The 20,734-nt window shown below is 38.2% G+C and overlaps 1 protein-coding gene across 3 annotated transcripts in view; it reads left to right on the top strand.

Moving 5' to 3' along the window:
* Positions 1-20,734, top strand: part of nrg3b (neuregulin 3b) — a 143,657-nt gene that overhangs the window by 107,468 nt on the left and 15,455 nt on the right. Inside the window, exons 3-4 of one of the 3 annotated variants that reach the window (XM_084135773.1) lie at positions 15,554-15,627; positions 20,233-20,259. In XM_084135773.1, coding sequence (XP_083991899.1) covers positions 15,554-15,627; positions 20,233-20,259 — 101 coding nt within the window. Of the gene's footprint in view, positions 1-15,553; positions 15,628-20,229; positions 20,260-20,734 lie in introns of all 3 variants that reach the window. The other 2 variants (XM_084135771.1, XM_084135772.1) reach the window with 2 other exon arrangements.

A 20,734-nucleotide genomic window follows, 5' to 3' on the forward strand; every position in this document is an offset into this window, starting at 1 on the left:
CTTTATTTAAGCTCCTTTTGTCACATGACTTAAATAAATACTGTCACAACCTGGAAACCCTGAAGAATGGGGTATCCTTTCTGTCAGGAACAATGATTTATGTGTTGTTTATATAGATGCAGTATATGAAGGCCAGTGGCATGAATTGGTATTCTGCGGCTGTCCATCAAATCATTCGTCGCATGCACGGATCGGCAATGATACACTGGTGCTAAACAGAGGGCTATGACCAAAGGAGTCTTTATTCTGTTTTTGTGTGTGTGTGTGTGTGTGTGTGGGTGTGTGTGTGTGTGTTTGTGGGTGTGTGTGGGTGTGTGTGTTGGTGAGAGACCTTGCATGTTTCAAAGCATTGATACATTTATTATTCCATTAAACCTAGCTGAGGTCAGAGCACCTCATTAGACCGGGACTTTGAGCAGAGGCTCGCAGAAGAATTAATCTGCAGAGAGTCATGCTGAATTATTCCTTTTTCCATGCTTTGTATTTCACATGCCTCTTTCCCTTGCATCTCAGCAGAAAGACCAATAGCACAAGCATCTCAGACTGATCTGCTGTAGCTTGCCATGTATCCGTCTGTTTTTAATCAATCACTCAGATATCTTCTGTGGCGATACCAGAACGTGACCTTTCCCCTGTTTTAAATTAATGCCTGAAAGGATCTGGAAATGTCTTGGAGGATTTGGGTGAGGGCATGTCCGTAAGAGCGCGTCTGAGTCACCGTCGCCTCTTTTCCGTTAATGAGCAGCCTCTGTGTCACTTCTCTCAGTGTTTGTGTGTACCTGTGTGTACAAGTTAAGCAATTCAAGCAAACAGAACCAAACCAACACTCATTCCAAAGAGAGTCTTTTGCAAACTCTAGTCTGTGGGCACCGGCTAATGGCTTTCTTGTGTTTGTTTACCACTGTTTACCAAGAATCTGCGCCAGGGACTTTGGGGAGGCAAGAAAGGTTATTAAAATAGAGAAGAGGAAGGGAATTAACACAAAACAGAAATAAAGAAAGAGAATCAGGGAAGCAATGTTTATGCATTCAAGGGAACTCGGAGAAAGGCCTTAAAGGAATGTTCTGGGTTCAATATAAGTTAAGCTCAAGGTGAGGCAATTATATATATAATGCGAAAGTGGCCTTTTTTCAGGATTTAAAAGCAGAACTGTGAAGTCTATCTTAAAAAAGCACTTATAGTACATTCATTTGTCTGTAAAACCTCTGTATTATTTGATCTTTAAATGTGTTTTGGTCATTTTACAGTCGTAAGTGTTATATTGTCATGGCAAGTTGTTACATTTCACACAGAAAAGGCTAGTAATAGTTTTTATTTTTAAACAATTCATATCACAGCACATATTGTTTATGTCGTGCAGTTTAACTATTTGAACATTGAGTATTTTAACATTTAGAATTTGTTTTAGGGACAAGTCGAAATTCAATGGATTACAGGAAAAAACCCTCTGGAATAGAAAGAGGGCAATGGAGATTTCCTTTATATTTACACCTTGTTGTGATCAGATTATCTTCGCCACTTCATGTGGAAATTGGTTACTGCTAGAAGGTCACCTATCAATCACTTTATATTCCAGAGGCACAGTGATTTAATGCTCAAATCACACGTGCAAACATGCCCGCAGAAGCAGGTCACGTATTCTAGCTAATCTTGATTATGTTCCGTACTCATGATATGTATTTGTTTGCTGAGTGCAATCAGATTTGATTTTCACAGACTGCTTCTCATTTTCAGAAGGGCGTCAATGATTAGGATCCTAGCGTGTCCACTTATCAGGTTTATAAGCAAGCCCTGAAAGGATAGATCTGATTGGTAATGCATACTTGAGCAGTATGGGATCAAACAAAGTTATTAGGTGGAACAGCATTGCCCGCAGCCTGTAAAGCCTGCAGTTTGGGGATGGTGGGAGAGGAACATATTCTACTTCTGTCACACATGAGTCCAGTACTTTAGTGTACCTCATATGTGTCGCTGTCACTTGTCAGCTGTGTCACCTGGCCTTATTTGAGGTCTATGGCATTATGAGCCAATGGTATAATGGTTAGATTTGCTGAAGCTCGCATTTATATTGCGAAAAGCTTTAAAGGGATACTCCACCGTTTTTTCATATTAAACTATGTTATTCCCTTTAACTAAGACGATTTGATACGTGTAAAATGGATAACTATATTGTATGGCGGAATACCATAGCAAGTGCTTGTAAGCACTTCGACTTGGCGCAGTAATATCTTCACTCGTGAAAAATCCTCTCACCGGCCCCCGCTCCCTCTAGTGAAGATATTACTGCGCCAAGTCGAAGTGCTTACAAGCACTTGCTATGGTATTCCGCCATACAATATAGTTATCCATTTTACATGCTTAGAAAAGCGCAACGTTTTGTTTTGTTTTGTGTCACCGTCCTAGGTCGAGTTACACTACGCGAGTAACTGTATTTAAATAGGGAAAACGTGGAGGTGTTTGGTAGCTTCTCTGCTTGGCCCATATTGAATGAACTGGGCTAAGCTAAGTGCTAACAAAGTTTCGCCGCAAGACAGAGCGATTGAGTGCACGCACTGAGACGAGAGAGGTATGTATCAACTCGTCTTAGTTAAGGGAATAACATAGTTTAATATGAAAAAACGGTGGAGTATCCCTTTAAGAATTAAATCGATTGAATAAAATTAGGGCATTTTGTTTTGTTTGGCGTGGGGTTGCCATTGCATTTAGTCTGGAAAATACAAGTTAAAACAAGAGTGAAAGTTATTGAGAGCTACTTCAGAGAAGCTCATTTAAGGAGCACTGACCCAATACATTGTTGAAACTCGATTTGGTTTAATAGAGGAATGGCACACTTTGAATTAAAAGCGCTGGCCATTGAACTTGTGGAGAATTAACATAATGTTTTCACTAGAACTTAAAAGGATGGTTTAATTATGCTTTAATGAAACGCAAAGTTGCCTGTCTGTCTGATTGCCAGTGGCCAGATGCTCTAATCAGTCTCTTTTTTCCCAATCAGAGAGCAGACAAAAATTCTTCTTTTGGCAAAGACCTGCCGAGAGTCTGCATATGGGTGTTAAACTCCTCACAGCAGATTTTAAACTCTCCACTTGCAATAAGTCTTTAAATTAAATATGTGTACCTGACACTAAGCCCTGTGTGCGCGATTAATTATATTACCCGCGTTCAAGACCTAGACCTAGAATTCCGGAGGACCTCATTAAAGAGGTTTTTAATAAGGATTAGGATGTCAGGGTTTCAGTGCCTTTCAGACAATGCTTACCTACCATATAAACAAATCTTATTATTCCTTTGTTTGTTATTTTCTGTGGTGTAATGGCAGTGTGGAGGGGACAAAGTGCTCCCTGTGGAGCTGGAATGAGTTTTCTCTGTGAAGGGGTGTTTACCTTTCTGTCACAGCAAGCACAGGAAATGCAAAGGTAATGAACAGTGACAATGACATGCCATGTCACCAAGCCCACAAACCAGATGCTAACAAGAAAAGTGGCCATAGTCAGAGAATGGCCAGAGACTTGCAAGATGTGAGTGAAATCATTCACATCCTGTTGTGTTTTTAATAATATTATTATTCACAGACAGAATGCTTATTATTGGAGCAAAATTATGAGGTGTAAGCCAACATCATAAATACAGCCTCAAGCAAAACATATCCCAAAATGTGAAGATAACAATGTGATGAGAAGCAAAATGCAAAGACAAATAAACAACTCTTTGGCTGGGAGACTAAAGGCTTCTAGACAATTGTGAGAATACACAGTATATTTACAAATGAAAAATGGGTCAGTGAGGCAAATTTATGGATGAAAAGCTCATTAAAGCAGAAGTGTGCTTGAAAAACTACCTCCCAAAGTGCTCTTTTTTGCAACCTTATAGATTTATGCTTGTCCACAGCTGACAGTACCAAATTTTCTTGTAAACACACCAATATTTTCTTATTTATTCACCGGTGAGTTCCTAGAATAAAAAGTTATTTGTTAAACTTGATATTGATTGAATTCTGATTTAATTCTCTCCAAAGTGAGCCAAGCTATGTACATTCCATGCTCTGAATATGCTTTGTGCACAAATGGATATGACCTGTGACATGCCTTTTACCTCTCATTTTGTATTGTGAGAATTTTGCAGTTAGTTATGGCTGGCCCACAGACAGGTTATGGATTTTAGCCACTCCTGAGCTTCTTAAGCCTGTTCTTCCTCTTCCCAAAAGCCTGTCCTTGACACATGGAGCTTGGTAGAGATTGGAGACAAGCCATTCACTTTAGTCTTAGCTGTATCTGTGGCTCAGACGGCTTTAAGATGGCTGTCCTTTACTTCCATTCCTGAGAAGTGGTGGAGAGTGAGACGGGAGAAATTGGCACATCTCTGTAATACCTTAATCCATCATCATCAGATCCAGCTAGTGTCCTAAATCTGTTGAACGTCTGCTCAAATAATTGTGTATGGGCGAATTCCAAACAGCGTTTTTTACGCCCTTGAATGGCACTTCGAGAGGGAGACTCCATTTGTAAGGGCATTCATCTAGAGCAAATCTGTCAGCGAAGGGTACATGCGATGGTCACTTCAAGAAATTAATGTTATCGTTTATTGTCATGTGACCCAGGATGAGGAGTCCTCGCAATACATTTTAAAGCTAGATGGTGAGTGAGTTCGAGTTAACATATAAACAGAAGAATTGAAGTTGTTTTGTTTCGATATAAAACAATTTATGCACACATTTCAGTTATGTGTTTCATATTGCATATAAGTTTCATATGTACACTTTTAAATTAAAGGTTCCAAAAGGGCAATTCACAGCAATGCCATATAAACAGGGCTACAAAATTAAACAAACTTTTCGGCCGTCTACCTTTATCAGTGTAACAATTCACTGTTTCTCGGTATGTAGAAAACAATACAAATATTCAGGTGATCATAATTAAACAATCAATTCACAGACTCCAATTTAACTCCATCTGGAACAAAAAATTATGAGAATGTGAACAATAATGCATCAGGCAAAAAATGCCATTCATAAACATTGTATTACAATGTTTAGCAATGCATAACAATATATCCACCATGGCGGGAATTCATCACTTCAATACCTATGCATGTAAGTTGTTCAATACTATGATTATAATCAATAAGTGTCTAGTTATCGGAGAGGTAACATCATGGCATCATTATGTTCATTATGTTCACTCACTCTAATCCTCAATGATCTTGATGTTTTCCCAGCATACATAAATGGGCATGGACATTGGAGTAAGTAAATCATGGTCTTAGTAGAGCATGTTATACAGGATTTATTATAGTGTAACATCTGCCTTTAAAACTAAGTAGCCTATACTTTTTTATTGTGGAAAAACATATAAAGTATTTGCATTGTAGTAAAGAAGAACATGTGCAATTCTGACATGTAACACAACCTTGTATGTATGCTTTTTTTGTCATCGCGCACAACATCTGATCTAACTAGCATATTCACCAAGTTTTGAGGTCTTTTTGTATAAAGATCTGAGGATATTTAAACAACTTTTAATTAAGAATCTGAAGCTAAAATAAACCTAAATGTATTGACAATGGATTTGATCTGTTGACTATTCTTCATATAAGGATATAATTAACTTTGATTGTTACTTAATAATTAAATTCTTTTAGATCTTTTTCGCTTTCAAACGCTCATTTAAACCAAGTCCTTGGGTGTCTTCTTGAACTAAAGCAGTTGCTGAGAATTTCAGACTGTTTGTCAAATTCCTCTTCTGAATCGCATATACAGTACGTCTTAATCTATAAAGTTGGCTTAAGGGTAGACTTTTTTTTAGAGGTAGCAAGTGATGACTATCGGCAGAGAGAATTTTTCTTGTCTGTTGGTTTTCGAAACACCATAGTGGAGACAAAGTTTTTAAACTTAGATCTAGTCTTAGAACTTTAGATCTTACAAATGTTGTTTGAAAATGAAAATGTTATAGAATCCAGTGTTGAGTTCAAACACAACACAATATATCTTGCCCAGTACTTAATGTCATGTCCAAAAGGATTATTATTATAAATTAAGCCTAATTCAAATGTACCCATAACTTATGGAAGGCATTTTCTGCCAAATTTAAATAAATAAATTAAATGATTAAAATGAAAATTAAAACCAGATTAACGATTTCATTACAGAAAACTATATGGAAAAAATGTGACAAAATTGAGAATGAAATTAAATGATTTCATTTTCACAGCATTATCCCTGTCAAATTGAAAAATAAAATGCAATTGGTGATTTCACATTTCATTTTCACTACAGTCTCGAGGCAAGACTGCCAATATTAAAATGAAAAGCCAAACATGAAAAAGAAACTACAAATACAGTTTTTACAATGCTCTTTAGTAACGCTCACGCAATAATAGTGACACAATTCAAATACAAATTCGTTTTCGTTTTCATTTTAATTCCTCTTTTATTTCACAGTTTTCATTTTCGTTTTCATTTTCAAAGACAACCTGCATGCAAATTCTATGTTAATGAGTGGGTGTGGCTTATTCTAGTAACGGCGCTGAGACACGCCTTCTGTAAAGCTAGAATTTATAACCTAGTTATGATGTTAAACTCAGACAAGACCATAATCGACGATGAGGTTCATTCATGTATTAGGCTGTTTTGGAAATTCAACTATTTGGGTGTACAGAAGTCTTAGTAACACAATTTCTACAACAATTATAGCCAGACATTAATACCCACTGGCTTTAACCGAGAACCTCGGCCAATGTTTCATATTCGCGTCGTGCCTAACAACACCCTTCAGCCGTGACTTATTCAGATACAGCACTAGCCTAGAGTACCTTATTGCTTTTATAAAACGGTTACCACGCAATACAAATATTAATCCCGAAACATATGTATCTATGCAACTTTCATGAAGTAAAATGAATCACTAAAGCTAGCGGGTATTAATGTCTGGCTATAATTGTTGTAGAAACTGTGTCACTAAGACCTTTGTACACCCAAATAGTTGAATTTCCAAAACAGCCTAATACATGAATGAACCTCATCGATTATGGTCTAGCCTGAGTCTAACATCATAACTAACATGGTCAGGCTGGTTGTTTCCATGTTCTAATGCTGCGGCAGCTTCCCGCAAAAGCTCACTAACAGATTTCGCCATATCTCGTCGTCTCGATTACAATATAATCACATTTAAATAATTTCGTTTCACACATTCAACTCATGCACACGGGACGTCGACGACTTCGCTTTACAGAAGGCGTGCCTCTACTAGCGCCGTTACTAGAATAAGCCACACCCACTCATTAACATAGAATTTGCATGCAGGTTGTCTTTGAAAATGAAAACGAAAATGAAAACTGTGAAATAAAAGAGGAATTAAAATGAAAACGAAAATTTACATTTGTATTTGAATTGTGTCACTATTATTGCGTGAGCGTTACTAAAGAGCATTGTAAAAACTGTATTTGTAGTTTCTTTTTCACGTTTTGGCTTTTCATTTTAATATTGGCAGTCTTGCCTCGAGACTGTAGTGAAAATGAAATGTGAAATCACCAATTGCATTTTATTTTTCAATTTGACAGGGATAATGCTGTGAAAATGAAATCATTTAATTTCATTCTCAATTTTGTCACATATTTTGCGTACTGTTTTCTGTAATGAAATCGTTAATCTGGTTTTAATTTTAATTTTAATCATTTAATTTATTTAAATTTGGCAGAAAATGCCTTCCATAATAACTAGGTGCTAAGGGTACCCATAGCAGTACCATGTACTTGAAAATAGTAATTTTTATCAAACAAGCAAACAAAAATTTGTCAGTATAAATTTGATCACATATAAGATAAATTGTGTGGGTAATATAGATTTTTTTTTTTTTTTTAAGATTCTAAGCCTTATGTGGAATCTAAGTATAAAGATGATGCATGCTTTGTTTCAAACCAGTCTCGAGAATATGATTGTAATTTATTCAAAAAATCTGTTGTGTCTCTGAAATAAGAAGGCAATTGTTTCACCAATGGTTGTAAATGAGTTTCTATAAATTCAGATAACTTTTCAGTAGTAGAAACTATAGGTCGATGAGGTAGATCTTCAATAGATTTATGTATTTTAGGTAAGTACTGGGACAATTGGATTTGTTAAACATTTGAATTAATGTTCTGTTATCCATTTTTCTTCAAGACCTCTATTTAACATCTTGTCTAGCTGTGATTTGTATTCAGTGGGATGAAACGTTATAAGTATTTTATAACAAGAAGAATCACTAAGCATTGTTTTTACTTTAATGATATATGTTTCTGGAAAATAAAGGTTCTTTATTGGCATTGATGGTTATTTTTTTTAAGAGTATACAAATGTGTTTAATAGTAGAGGCATACAGACTACATGCGGTGTCCAAAGATATGACAGCAAGTTGTATTAAGTTATAAAGCAAGTGTGTTCCAAATGGCTTCAATAACACAAGTGCATTCCTCCCTTCAAGGGCTGCCCTTTGGAGTGAGCAGGGCATAGGGATGCTCACTTCTGATTAGAATTTGTCCTATGACTTAAAGTTAGTATGCCTGGTTTAATTTGTGTGTGTGTGGTTGCTCGTGCGATCCTGTCCCTCTGAGCACACTCGTATCTTCAATTATTTTAGCTCAGTCATCCTAAATGCTGCTGACAGGATTAAAATTGCTCAAGAAAATGTCAGAATCTCAAATGTCGCTCACAAAGGCAACGTTGTCTTAATTTACGCAAAACAATTTTAAAATGCCAGAGAGCATCCGTTTTTTGGCAGCGAGGCCACATGAAAAAACCATGTGGTTGTTGGCCGGATGAAGAGAAGAGTAGAAGCGCAGGGCCAGCGATGGAAAATGTGGGGATTGTTTGACCAGGCAAAGATGCGAGAGCTGATGGCTGCCAAAATCCAGCGCCCGAAGCGCTTGTGTTCCTTCACGCAAGAGGAAGCACACTGCCTCTGAACGCCAGGTTTGTTAACAGTGCCTGAGAAATGCTTTGTGATGTGATCGACAGCCTTGCCTTTTTGCTACTTAAAAATCTGAAATCTGATGTTTTTTATTAATACATGCCTTGATGAATTGGCAAATAATCAGCTTTATCCTCTATATGTTTGTTTGGTCTTCAGACCTTCATAAGAGCCGCTAATTAATGCACCAGATGCTTAAATGCGCCGCTTTGGCCTGTCTAATTGGCTAACGTATTTTCCCAGCCAGGCAACCTATAGTAAATCTCCAGGAAAAGTACAAAAAACAGCTTGAAACTCAGCTCAGATAGACTTGTTTCCCCTGAGTGATCTTACATCTGCTTGCCTTACTGTACAATCATTATCAGCTGCAGCCGCATAAAAGAATACAAGCATTTCCATTCTGTTAATGTTCTTGGCTGAACCGAGATCCGTCTAACCCAGCCCCAGGACATTTCCCAACCTTCTGCATATTCTGCAACACCACAAGCTGTGTAATGGCAGGGATGTTTAAGTTGAAACATCTCCCCCGAACCTTTAGCTCTTTGCCACCCCGAGTTAGAACCTGTCACTTTTGTTCATGTGCCGTAGCAGCGGTTTGCTCCTGTGAACATCACTCGCAGGCATGTGAAGACACACAATTGTGCCTTGTGAAGTGGAGAGCTGTCACTAAACGAAGGCAAACTTTCTGAGGATACTTCAGGAAGAGACAGAGACCCAAAATGGCAGGGTTCTTGTTGACACAGTAAACATATGCTGTGCACTTGAAGATTAAATGATGGTTGTGGCATGTTTGAGCCCTTTAGCTTAATCTAAATATGATTAAATAACAACTCGGTTTGTGTCATCAACGCTAGAAACAGCCTGACACTATGAATTAGCAGCCACCTGGGAATATCTGGCCTTGTTGGCACTCTGTGATGCCTACAAGTGGTTAGCATAATGTAAGCATATACTCTATAAAACCTGTAATTTCATTGAAAGCTTCGTTAGTGATGCATGGCATGCTTGAAGATATTGTTTCGTCCTTGTGTAATGAGAGAAAACAGTGAAAAACCATATTGACTCTATAAGAAATGTGATTCTATAATTCCAGTTTCAAGTAAAACTCCAAGAGACGTCCATCACACTGATAAGGCGGCTGCTGATAAAGCATTTGTGTTTGTCTTGAAGAAAAAAAGATAAGAAGTGCATTTAATTAGGACCTCAATATGGTCAATTCAGCCTCCGGCTCAAAAATGTCTATAAAATCTTGATTAGAGTTCTCCGATAACAGCTTTAATAACAAGATTGAATTAATAGAAATTTCACTCTGTTCCCATGGAAAAAATAAAAACGTCCATTCAGGAGCAAGCTAACCTGTAATGAGTTGTCAATCAAATGCATAGATTTTTTAAGAGATCCACCTAAAATCTTTGATTTCATGGAACGATTTTCCCAATGCAGGGTGTTAATAGACTCTGAGGCTTCAGAGATACTTAGAAACATTCACAAATCTCGTTGGCAACAATGCCCATCTCTCTTATTTTCATATGCGTTTCCGTGGTTGCATCAAATCCAGTGGGCACTAAGCCCACAAACAAGCCGAGTTACCATGGTGAATGTTACCACAGAGATGCAGAACCTATGCACACCTCATTGGCACGTTGATTCCATTAGTGTCCACCTCTTTCCTTCCCTGCAGGGGAATAGCAAATTAAATAAAATTGCATGATGAATACATCAAAGCGGTTTGATTAAAAAGGAAAGGATTAACCAGAGTCTATATATAAAGACTGAAGAATGATGGGAAAGACAATATCGCAATTTAACGGAATTACACTTATTGCCCTGACTGAAGAAGGGCCATGTAAATGATATTAAGGAGGATAAGCTTTTAAACACCTCTGAGACAGACTGCCGCTCTCACAGCTTCATTGGATTATCGCGCCATATCTGATGAAAAATGAGATATTCATGCTTTCATTGTGAAAGACATGCATTGTCGGTTCGGTTTCAGAGTTTATGCGTGTGTCGGCTTGCGTTGTGATGTGACGTGTAAGTGAGATGATCTTTGTGAACATGTGCGCACTTTCACACCAGATCACACCGACACCTTCTATTGTTATTGACCTAAAAACAATCGCAGGATATGTGACAAAAAAAACATTTATTTCCCATTGATCTTTAGTCTGACAACAGTTTAGTGTTGTGTGAGCAATGGTAATAACTATGATCAGAGCCCCAAGGAAGCACTTGTGTCTGTGTCAGAGCTGTGAAACCTCGTCATATGTGAAGATGGCCATCAATGTCTCTAATTCACTTCTCTGCCTCCTTCCATGTGCCCTTCAGACAGTCGCTGATCCTCACGCTGGTGGATAGACTTCACACAAACTGTTTTGTGACAGTGCTGTGCTTCCTCTTATCTAAAACCAGTGCTCTGCCATGACAATGCCGTCGTCAGGAGAACTCCCGGTTGAGTGTTTGCGCTTCCGCTAGTATAAGCTTAGGGGGACTTATCTACTCATGCGTGATTACCATTTTAATAGGTTTATTTTCAAGTCAGGCTTTTGTGGTGTTAAAAAGCATGTGAAAAGTAGAAAACTCGTAGTTTGACAAAGCTCAGGGTAAATGTATGGCTCCTAAATGAAGATGCATTTATTCTTTGCTGCCTTGCTTGATTCTGTACGTACAGTATTTCATATGAGGGTATTTATTCAACTGTAGGAACTTTTGCCGAAGTAAAATGTTAGAATATAAAGTCTTCGAAAACGCTTTTTACACTCTCTGTAGTAATTTTCCCTTTTTGTTTCTTCTTATCCCCCCCCCCCATTTATTTATTGTATTCCCTTATTTGAAAAGCTATTTGAAATATTAGAATGATTAATTTTCACACAATAATGGATGTTTTTTTTCACTATTGAAGTACAGTAAAATAGTAACAATAATACATATATAATAGTATATATTTTAATACTTTTATTATAAAATTATATATTATTTATGCACAATTAAATAGAATATATATAATATGTTTAATATTATATTTTTGAAAGTTTTATTGTGCATATATAATGTATATAACATTATAATAGTAACATTTCTCATATTTCAAGTACACTAACTATTATTCTATTAAGCATAGAATTGTTCAGGTGGTGGAAATGGTGCCACAGCTGTGTTTTTTTTAAATATTCTTTCATACAAAATCATTCATATTTTTATGATAGATAGAGTCATAATGTAATATTGAAAGTCTGGGTCTGGGACAAGGGTAAAACATTAAAATTATACTTAAATGGCATTTGAGGAGTAGCTAGTTAAATAATGAAATTATGCTTCTAAAAACATTTTTATGTAAAATTCATATAAAAAAGGGTTGAAATCTGTTCATTTGAATAGAAGTCAACCTAGATTCCCACAATAAAAAACCTGGGTGATTTATATGCCCAGAACTGAAAAACTGGAGAAAAAAAACACTTGTTGAATTGGTGGGGATCCATTCCTTGTTTGTGTGCTGAAACATCTTGAATGTTGAAGTGGAAATCAGTCAATGTCATTCAACAAATAAAATCATTCTGTTGCAATGCTCACTCTCCTCTCCCCATCCGCAAACCCAGACAGATACTTATGAATATGTATTGGCCATATGATAATAGCGAAGCCAGGTTTCTTAAACAGCACTTTTTTGACAGGGATGATGGGTAAGGAACAATTGAACAGAGATTGTTTCAAATATTGGCCTTATCTCACCCTCCAAATACATCAATAATAGTAAAGGATGTCAGGATCAGATAGGGCCTTATTTATGGAGGAAAGTTGTCACAGGATCTTGAGATGGCTTGACAGTGTCTTTGTGTAAAGGTGTGTATTGTACAGTATGTGGGTGTGTGAATGTGGGTAGTATATGTAGCACCCACATGCAAGACACGAGCTCAGTCTGTTATGTGGGAGCTGTTTGACAGGGAGGAAAAGAATACCACCACGCACAACCCACTCACAGACACGCTTTCTTGCACAAACAAGCTTTCCTGTTTATTCCAACTTACATCCACATACCTTGAAAGCTGAAGTGTAGTTTCTGCTCAACCACAATCACCGAATGCTATTGCAAAAATAATGACTGATTGTTTGCAAACAGGTTTCCCTACGAACACTCTGCCCATCTGCCAATGGTCAGGCAAGCAGAGTGCCCCACCCCAGAACTCACGCCATTGGCTGAGCTGCTGTTGCCGTGCGAGACAGGTCGGAATTCTCAAACAAACAGAGCTACGATTTGATAGGGTCACGGAGACAGTGTTCATCCCACTAATGGTTTACTTTTAGTCGTCTCTGCATATTAAGATGGTACAGGAGTATTTTAACATCAGAGTATTTTAACACTTTTAACGGGAGTAATTTAACACTTCAGCTTTTATTAACAAACTGCGTTAACTGTGGTAGTCAAATGCGAGTCCTGCTTATTGCCTCTGCCTCCTTCGAGGGAAATACATAATTTATCTCCTTTTCTATCTAGCTGTAATTTAACCAACAGGGGAACAATCATTGATGCCAAGCAACATGTCCTTGAATGATAATGAAAAGCCATGAAGCAGATGCAGAAATTCTAGTTTACAATGTTGTTTACTCTGTAGGCACCTCGAATGTCATAAGTAGATGTGCGTGCATTGATTTTCCTTTCCTCCAATACCAAGTAAACGATGCATGAAATGATTTGTTGGTTTGTTTTCTTGGCATACTGCTAAAAGCTCTACTGTACTGTCTACCAGAAAAGGGGTGAAAGGGGAAAAACAAATAGGCTGCCAACAGTCACGACCATCATTCTGCTGTCAACACGTGAGTCAGTGTTAACCAGGCGGTGAGCTAACAGAGCGCGAGGCAGAGAGAGATGAGACCGCACAACATGCTCCTCACCTGCTTCCTTGACTGTAATTACAGTCTAACCATGTTATCCCCTCTTTTCAGTCAGTTTTCAGTCTCATTTCTGTTTCATGCAGCAAAGCTCAGTCATGCTTCCTCAAGCCAGACACATTGACAAGATTGAGTCTAGGCAGCTGTCGCACCGGATCCGGTGCACACTGCAAACAAAGCCAGATGAAACAACATCAAGATCATCCTGTTAAGGTTTTTTTTTTTTTATTATTCTCGGCCTGTATGCTTGTTTCCATTTGTGAACCGTCATTATCATGTTATACCTTGTCAAAATTATGTTAGCATTGCACAGGAAAGAGAAGTGATCACAGAGGCAGATCTCAGAATTGGGTAATTTTCAGGTAAACGTGAATAAAAGGCGCAGTGTTGCTGGAAAATTGAGATGAGTCTGTTTGCAGCATTGAAATTGTGTTTTATTTGTATTTTCACATGGGAGGACAACAGTTGTTGGGTTAAGGCGTTAAAAAACGCAAAGAAAGGACGAAAGAGATGGAGAGAGAGATTAGAATATGTCTGAAATGCTTTTGCTGGAGGGCAGCTGGTGTTCTCTGTGGTTCTTCTACACACAGATTCAGAGCACATTGCTACTTTTGGAAGAAGTCCCCTGTTTCACATAGATCTCACAGTAAGAGTCTAGTCAAATGCCTTACGGTCCCATAGCTCAGTGGGGATGTGACATAAATGTCAAGACTGTGTTATCTGTGCGAGTGCAGGCACCACTGAGCTCTGGACAGACCCGCCCTGTTATCCCTATTTTTCTTCTTTTTTTTTCTTCTCCATATCACCACTCCCTCCTTTACATCCTCATCTTTTTCTGCATTTGGCTAATTTATAACATTTCTGGGTATTCTGATTTCTAATGTTGAGTCAATCTCTCTGTGAAAATGGCATAATGATGGATGGTGGATGGACACGTGGATGCAGATCTGTACTCCAAATGGATGTGCAGTGTCACATGCTCCATCTAGAACTATTTTAAAACATTTTTATGCTTCTCGCATAATTAGATGAATGCACTTTTTATGACTTGATATTAGCTTAGATATTAGTTAGATTGCATTGAATATTTGTACTCTTAAAATATATTTGTCACACTACAGGACTATTTAAATGGGTTGCACACCCCAAAATGAAAAATCTGTCATCATTTACTCACTAACACTACATAAAAGAAGATACTTTGAGATACTTTGAAATATTTGTTCTCCATGCAATTAAAGTAAATGGGGTCCACTGACAAAAACAGTTGATTAATTCTTCCAAAATATCTTCTTTTGTTTGTGTAAATGATAATGTTTTGGGTAAACTATGCCTTCAAGTGAGCTGCAGAAACAGAAGGTGATTAAAAATGAAATGGTGACTAAAAGACAAAAATACAAACTATCCCCGAAATATACTCTACCTTCCAAAATGTTGGGGTCAGTAAGATTTTTTATGTTTCTCTCTGTGTGTGTGTGTGTGTGTGTGTGTGTGTGTGTGTGTGTGTGTGTGTGTGTGTGTGTGTGTGTGTGTGTGTGTGTGTGTGTGTGTGTGTGTGTGTGTGTGTGTGTGTGTGTGTGTGTGTGTGTGTATTTTCATTCTGATGTTCCAACTTTTTGGCTTTTACAATTACATCCCCCAACCCCTAATATTGATAAAAAAAGTGTAGACACACAGTTAATTTATATTTCTGTAATGAAATGTTGAACATTCTTCTTCTTTTGCAGGTGTAAAGAGGGTTACCGTGGACTTCGTTGTGACCAGTTTGTGCCGAAGACGGACTCCATCTTATCTGACCCAAGTATGTACTTTTGTCACAGTGTGTTTTCTTTGAGGGATAATATGATGGAATCTTTTATTTTGTTTGCTTCATACAGGGATACAGGAAAAATGAATCTGGTTTGGATAAAAACAAGGTTATTGAGTTATTTCCATTCCTACTAGCATGAACAACACAAAACCCTTTGGCGACAATATGCTTCATGATACAGCAAACCAAAGATGATAGAACATCATTTACTTGTTGTTTACTTGCTTTCCAGTCTTAGTTTTAGAAGTTCCAGCCTCTCTAGCATCAGGTGAGTCTCTTAGCCTCCAGGGCTGAGAGTTCTCCACCGATTTCTCAGAACCGTGTATTGCTTAAGTAGTTAATTATACCTCTCTCTCTAAGTGCTGAAATTGCCATCACCCTACAATGCCACACTCATGAAAATCAGAAAGCATTTGCATATGCTATTTTCTCTATAGGAAAGCTGATCTCTAACTCTGCAGGAGCAGAATTTTTTTAGCGTGACAAATATATTGCGTAACCCGTTTACATTTGTTGTCTGATTCTAACAAGGCTCAGAGTGGCAACGAAATGTGATCAAGTGACTATTTTTCATGAAGAGTACATTTCCCCTGTCATTAGGAAAGTCCCTGAATGAAAGCAATTGCTTTGCTAATTTTAGGTTGATGCTAAAGTCATTAGCCATTTCTGTGCTCAATGAGCTAGGAGAGTGTCTCACAGGTTAAAAAAGGACAGTGGAGTACAAGTAGTCAAGGGGAAGTTCATAGTCACTGAAAAAGCTGTCAAAGAAAGATTTTTGCCTTCTTACAGGTTGGTAATGGAAAGATTTGTGAAACCTCACAAAGCCTTGACTCATAAACCCTTCTTCCTGTGACTCAACTTTCCGAGAGCTATTATACCGATATGAAAGGAAGTGTACAAGCCTTGGAGGGAGAAAGCGGAGAAAAGAGATGTCCAGCGCGAGATGAATCTGCAACACAGCTGTTTCTGAGTGCCTAGCGTCGTATGAATTGTCTAGCTTTTGGGGGGTGATCTTTTACAGCGAGTGATACGGCAACCTAAACTCACATTTAGTGCACTTTGAGTTGCTGACCCTTCTGAGTGGCTAGTAATGGGATCTTTCTGTAGCCTTTGTGTCCCTGATACTTCTCTTTCCTGTCTGATTTTCTCAATGAGAGCATTCATATTCCTGCTATCCATCAATCCCCGAGATGGAGCTCTCATCTCTAGCAGTGCCATCATCTCCTTCACGGATACACCTACACAATCCTGCTGGTATTGCCTCCTCCACCCTTCTGTTGACACCGTTTAGCATTGAAGCAATTTTAGGCCACTGCTGTTGCAAATCTGCTAAATGGCTGAAGCTTTCGGCATCTATAGTTTTTATTTTTATTTTGTTGTATCCACATATTCAACATTGATAGAAATGAGCCAGTTAATCCAGATTATGTGCTTGAGTTACAATCCTACCATGGAAACGAATACAACAGGCTTTGGAGCGGCCCGCATGAGGAGCAATCACAGTGCTCAATATCTTATGTAAAATTACAGCCTTTACAATTTTTTCATAGCCCATTATGTTTTCGGTGTATCTTTATTCCACCCTGTTGAGGCCAGTGTTTGTTTTTCCCCGTTCCTGGTTTGAGCCTGATGTGTTTGGTCCAGTGCATCTTTATTCACTTAACCCACCAAATGAGCCACAAATCACCCCCTGGGGGTGGCTTCGCTTTATCTGCCACCTAGTCTTTTGTCCCCGGAGCTTTTTCACAATCTATCTCTGCTCAACACACTAGCACAAATCATCCGTCGACTGTCTTTTTTGTCTCCATATCGACTACCACACAAGTAAGATGTGAAAAGAGCCTCGCTTCTGCTTGGCCCCATATCTCCCCCCAGCTTCCTGGCAAAGGATAACACTGCGGGTCAGCGACTGCAGAAACCCCGCTGCTTAATATGAGGAATGCTGTTGACTTTCTTTCAACTTTTTAGCCTGCATTGTATGAGCGATGGTGTTAGAGGGTAGTTCATCCAAAAATGAAACCATTTTCTCACCCTCGTTTTTTGAAAGCTGTACAACTTTCGTTCTTCCACAGAACACAAAAGGAGAAAATGTGTTCTTATGCTTTTTTAGTGACTGATGTTTTCAAGCTATAAAAAGTATCAAATGGTCCATATAAATCATGCACTAGACCTCAGTCAGAGAAGATGCCATATTGAATTTTACATGGAGGAAAACAAGCCTGTGAGTTTGCAAAGGATCAATTGGCATTGGCATGTAAAATCCATTGAACTTACTGTATCCCTCACAATCTCGTTTTCATTCCCGTCAAAATTAAATATGGCCTATATTCCATATCTTTTTAAAGCCAAACATAGCTTTTTGCAAAATAACAGACCTAAATTTAAGTTCATGTGAAAAGCAATGTTGTCCGATTCATGAACTAATTACTCTTTTGAATGTAATCTTTTTAATGAGTTTAATTGAGTTTTTTATTTAGTTCACAAAAATTATCTAAATTATTTGTCCATGAATCTCACTCTATTTGGTTATCAAGTTCTGGTGGTAGTGGTTAAAAGCTCACTGGAGGGGACAATTTTCAAAAGCTATGTTTTTTTGCGAAAAGCTATTGTACATCTTCAGAAGACTTTCAGAAGATATAGTGCATATGTCGTATGGCCCACTTTTATGAAGATGGTTTGAAGCACCGGCTCCTTTCATACAACTGTACAAACACGAGTGACAAGAAACACGAAGGTGAGTACCTGAAATATTTTGGACTATTCCCCGTATGAACAAGGAGTTTGTTTAGTGGAGCCATTTTCAGAGCTTTGGGAAAAAATCTGGGGTTCAGCCGGTGACTCGAGGGAGACGGATTTCACGACTGACTTGCTCAGGGGACAGCGGCCCCTCTCATTTAGGTATTTATCTCTTGAGCATTAGGCTATGTAAGTAAGCCGCACAAAGGAGCTTTCGCCTATTGCTCCAACTAACGGAAGGATTAAGGATTTGATTCATTTTTGTACTTCTTCTACTCAGTCTCTGAGCGACTGACGTTGATTCAGTGCACTGGATGCCATTCCTCTTAGACGGCGTAAATGTCTCCCAAGGGTGACGGGACAACGGATGGGAGCCTGTGGTTTATGGGAGCAGTACATCAGGAGCTTGCTGCCAGGATTCGAGGAATGCATGCATATCCGTGCTTAATGACTTTGTGTGTGTGGCTCATGACAGCACAGCGATTATGACAGGATGAATGTGGCAGTTATTGTGGGCAATCAGAGGCAGCCTCAGCATGAATGGGCCAAGCAATGCTGGCAGTATGGATACGACAGAACCGCTGGATCATCGCCTGGGCCTTTTGTCTCACAGAGCTGTGTTGTGTTTTTTAAAAATCTCACCCGATCCCACAACACACAGTGAATTCAATAGGCCCAGAGGAGAGACACTGTGCAAAAATCTCGGGTAGGAGTATTACCAGCTATTCTGCTTACATTAGCATTTAAAACAACCTTTAAGCGATTCCACAGCCTGCACTGTGCTGCGGCTGCCAATAAACAAGGGCTCTGTCCTTATTCACCATGAATTTAAATCATAAGCAGAATTGTTTAGGCTAAAACTACCATTCCTTGCATTCTCATTAAGAACTGCAGCTAGACCTCTTTGAGAGAAAAAAAAGAATACATTTCAGCTCATTATTTTCCCACAGATCATTTTTAAATTGCAGCATGAATATATGCAAAAACATGTGGCGTTGAAAAATTGAGGCTGCTATGTGGCAATTTATCATTTGACAGAGGGTTTTCTGTCACTGGGTTTGATTTCTGTTTTTTCCCCTCTAAGTATGTCCACTAAAATAATCTTTCTCGGGCAAGCCGCAGTCTATTTAAAAACCTTAGACCACCTCTGTCAGAAAAGCAATTAAGTGTGAGGGTTTCATTTTAATTTAAATGAGATTATATTACAGTGGCTTGAAAAAGGGGACTATTCAAATGAAAAGAGCATGAGTGTTCTTCTCTTTATCAGGAACAGCAGTTCTAAGGCTTCAGTGGGATAGAGAAGAGAGAGAGAGAGACTGGCGGTATTTAGAGAGGTGAATTGCTTGTCCATTGCTCTGCTGGTGAAGACTCCCTTAAAGAGGAGGCATATTAGTTCGAAGCCTTCAGATGAATTAATAACACAATTTTCTTTTCTAGTTGAAAAATAAGCATCTCCTGGGCATTAGAGTTGACAGAGGCATTTCTAAAGCCCATCCCTGACTAAATCTGGCTTCTCTATGGAAGCGTAGCTATTCTACAGGCAACTAACAGGCCTTTATGTGCTTTATATTATAAACTGCTTCAACCTCTTCACTATTGTGACTGCTCGTATCTTGGGTAATCAAGAGAAAGCTATTTTTGTTGTCGAAACGATGCCGCTACAGAATCCTTTCTCTTTCAGAACAATGAGCAGTTTTAGTTGACAAATCTCACTTGCTTTTTATTCACGGTTATTATCTGGGTGATTTAATATGTCTTTGTTTGTGGAAATCTGTATGATAACATCTTTCTCCCTGTTTCTATCTTTCTCTCCGTCTGTTTAACCACTTGTCTCTTTTTTGTTATCTCTCCCTGAAGCAGCAGATGAGCTGGGAATTGAGTTTATGGGTAAGGAAATGTATATGAAATTATATTATGATTTCTATTTTTCTTTATTTTTAATTTAAAAAAAATCCATTAAATAATGGTTTAATTTTATATTTATATTATTAATATTGATATTTTATGACCCCATTTTATTTGAGAGACTACATGGAATATTTGTACTTTTAAAAATGCATTCATCACACCACAGAACCATTTAACTAGGTTACAAACTGTTATTATAAATGACTAAAAATAATCTAAGGCTTTTTCCTATATACATTCATATAAGTTGTAAATTGGCATCTTCATGATGTTAGAAAGAAAAGCACACACAAGCCTCTCCCATTCTTGATCAACATTAATGTGTACAAACACACATGATGCTCTGTTCCTCATAGAAGCCTAATGTTCTTGAGTTTCCATGGAAACAGAGCAAAAGAAATGTATTGTAAAGGCACAGGGCAGCATCTGTATGGGCGATGCAGTCTGTGTGGCT

This window comes from Abramis brama (genome assembly GCF_963993115.1).
Source record: "Abramis brama genome assembly, chromosome: 14".
Classification (NCBI taxonomy): Eukaryota; Metazoa; Chordata; class Actinopteri; order Cypriniformes; family Leuciscidae; genus Abramis; species Abramis brama.